General features: G+C 58.7%; 1 protein-coding gene across 1 annotated transcript in view; it reads right to left on the reverse strand.

Moving 5' to 3' along the window:
* Positions 1-869: 869 nt before the first annotated feature.
* Positions 870-923, reverse strand: part of LOC104511562 (interleukin-11 receptor subunit alpha-like) — a 1129-nt gene continuing 1075 nt past the window's right edge. Inside the window, 1 exon segment of the mRNA XM_010154231.1 lies at positions 870-923. Coding sequence (XP_010152533.1) covers positions 870-923 — 54 coding nt within the window.

Raw genomic sequence — 923 nt, forward strand, 5'->3', positions numbered from 1 at the left:
TGTCAGCGATTTTTTCCTGCCAGAGAGACACAAAAGCAAACACTGAGGATGAGGAGATGGCATGAACCCAACCCCACCGTGACCCAGAGGAGGGACGGGGGGCTGCTTTGCTGCACCCCACTCCTACATTAATGCACATGGGTGGCATGGCATGGGGGATGGAGCAGTGCCCAGCCCTGCCAGCGAGCAGCCTGGCAGCAGGGGCTGGAAGTCCCACGGGAACAAGACATCAGGGGTCCAGGAAAGTCCACCTTGTAGGACCCCACACAGCCCCCCCAGGGCTTCATCATGCAGCAGCAGCAAAGGCGCAAGGATTCTGATAAAAACACCTCCCCAGCAGCTGGCTTTGCTCTCACTCTATGGCCCTCAAATCCTGCTGCTTCCCACCACTCTCTCCCTGCCGAGCTCCTGATGCTCCATACAGCCCCCTCCCTGCCAAACCCCCAGCCCCCGGCTCCTGCAGCTTTCAGCAGGGCTGTGCTTTATGGTCTCCGGCTGACTTCAAAGCAGCCCACTAATTTGGCTTGCTGGGATAATTAGAAGCAGCGATGCTGTTGGGGATCCTTTCATCCTGAAGCATGCCGAAGGGTGGCTTGCAGATGACCTGCTTCTCTTTCACAGCCCCTCCAGGGCTGGCAGAGACATCATCAGGGAGGGAGCCTACCCCAACACTGCTGGGGGGCCCTTCTTGGAGCACGCAAATGCCTGGTGCGCTGATCACCCCAAAACATGACCTGCTCTGGAGTGTAGCCCGGTCCTTGGGGCAGGAGGTGAACCCAAGGGGTAGGCCAGCCGGATTCAGTGGTTATCTTGGCCAGGACCCAGGGCTCACCCCATAAACTCTGCAGCCCATGCCCTGTAGGGATACATCACCTGTAGGTGGTGATGTATCTGGTGGGGAGGAAGGTCTCCACGCTGGACGT

This window comes from Eurypyga helias, unplaced genomic scaffold (assembly GCF_000690775.1).
Source record: "Eurypyga helias isolate BGI_N326 unplaced genomic scaffold, ASM69077v1 scaffold43616, whole genome shotgun sequence".
NCBI classification, from domain to species: domain Eukaryota; kingdom Metazoa; phylum Chordata; class Aves; order Eurypygiformes; family Eurypygidae; genus Eurypyga; species Eurypyga helias.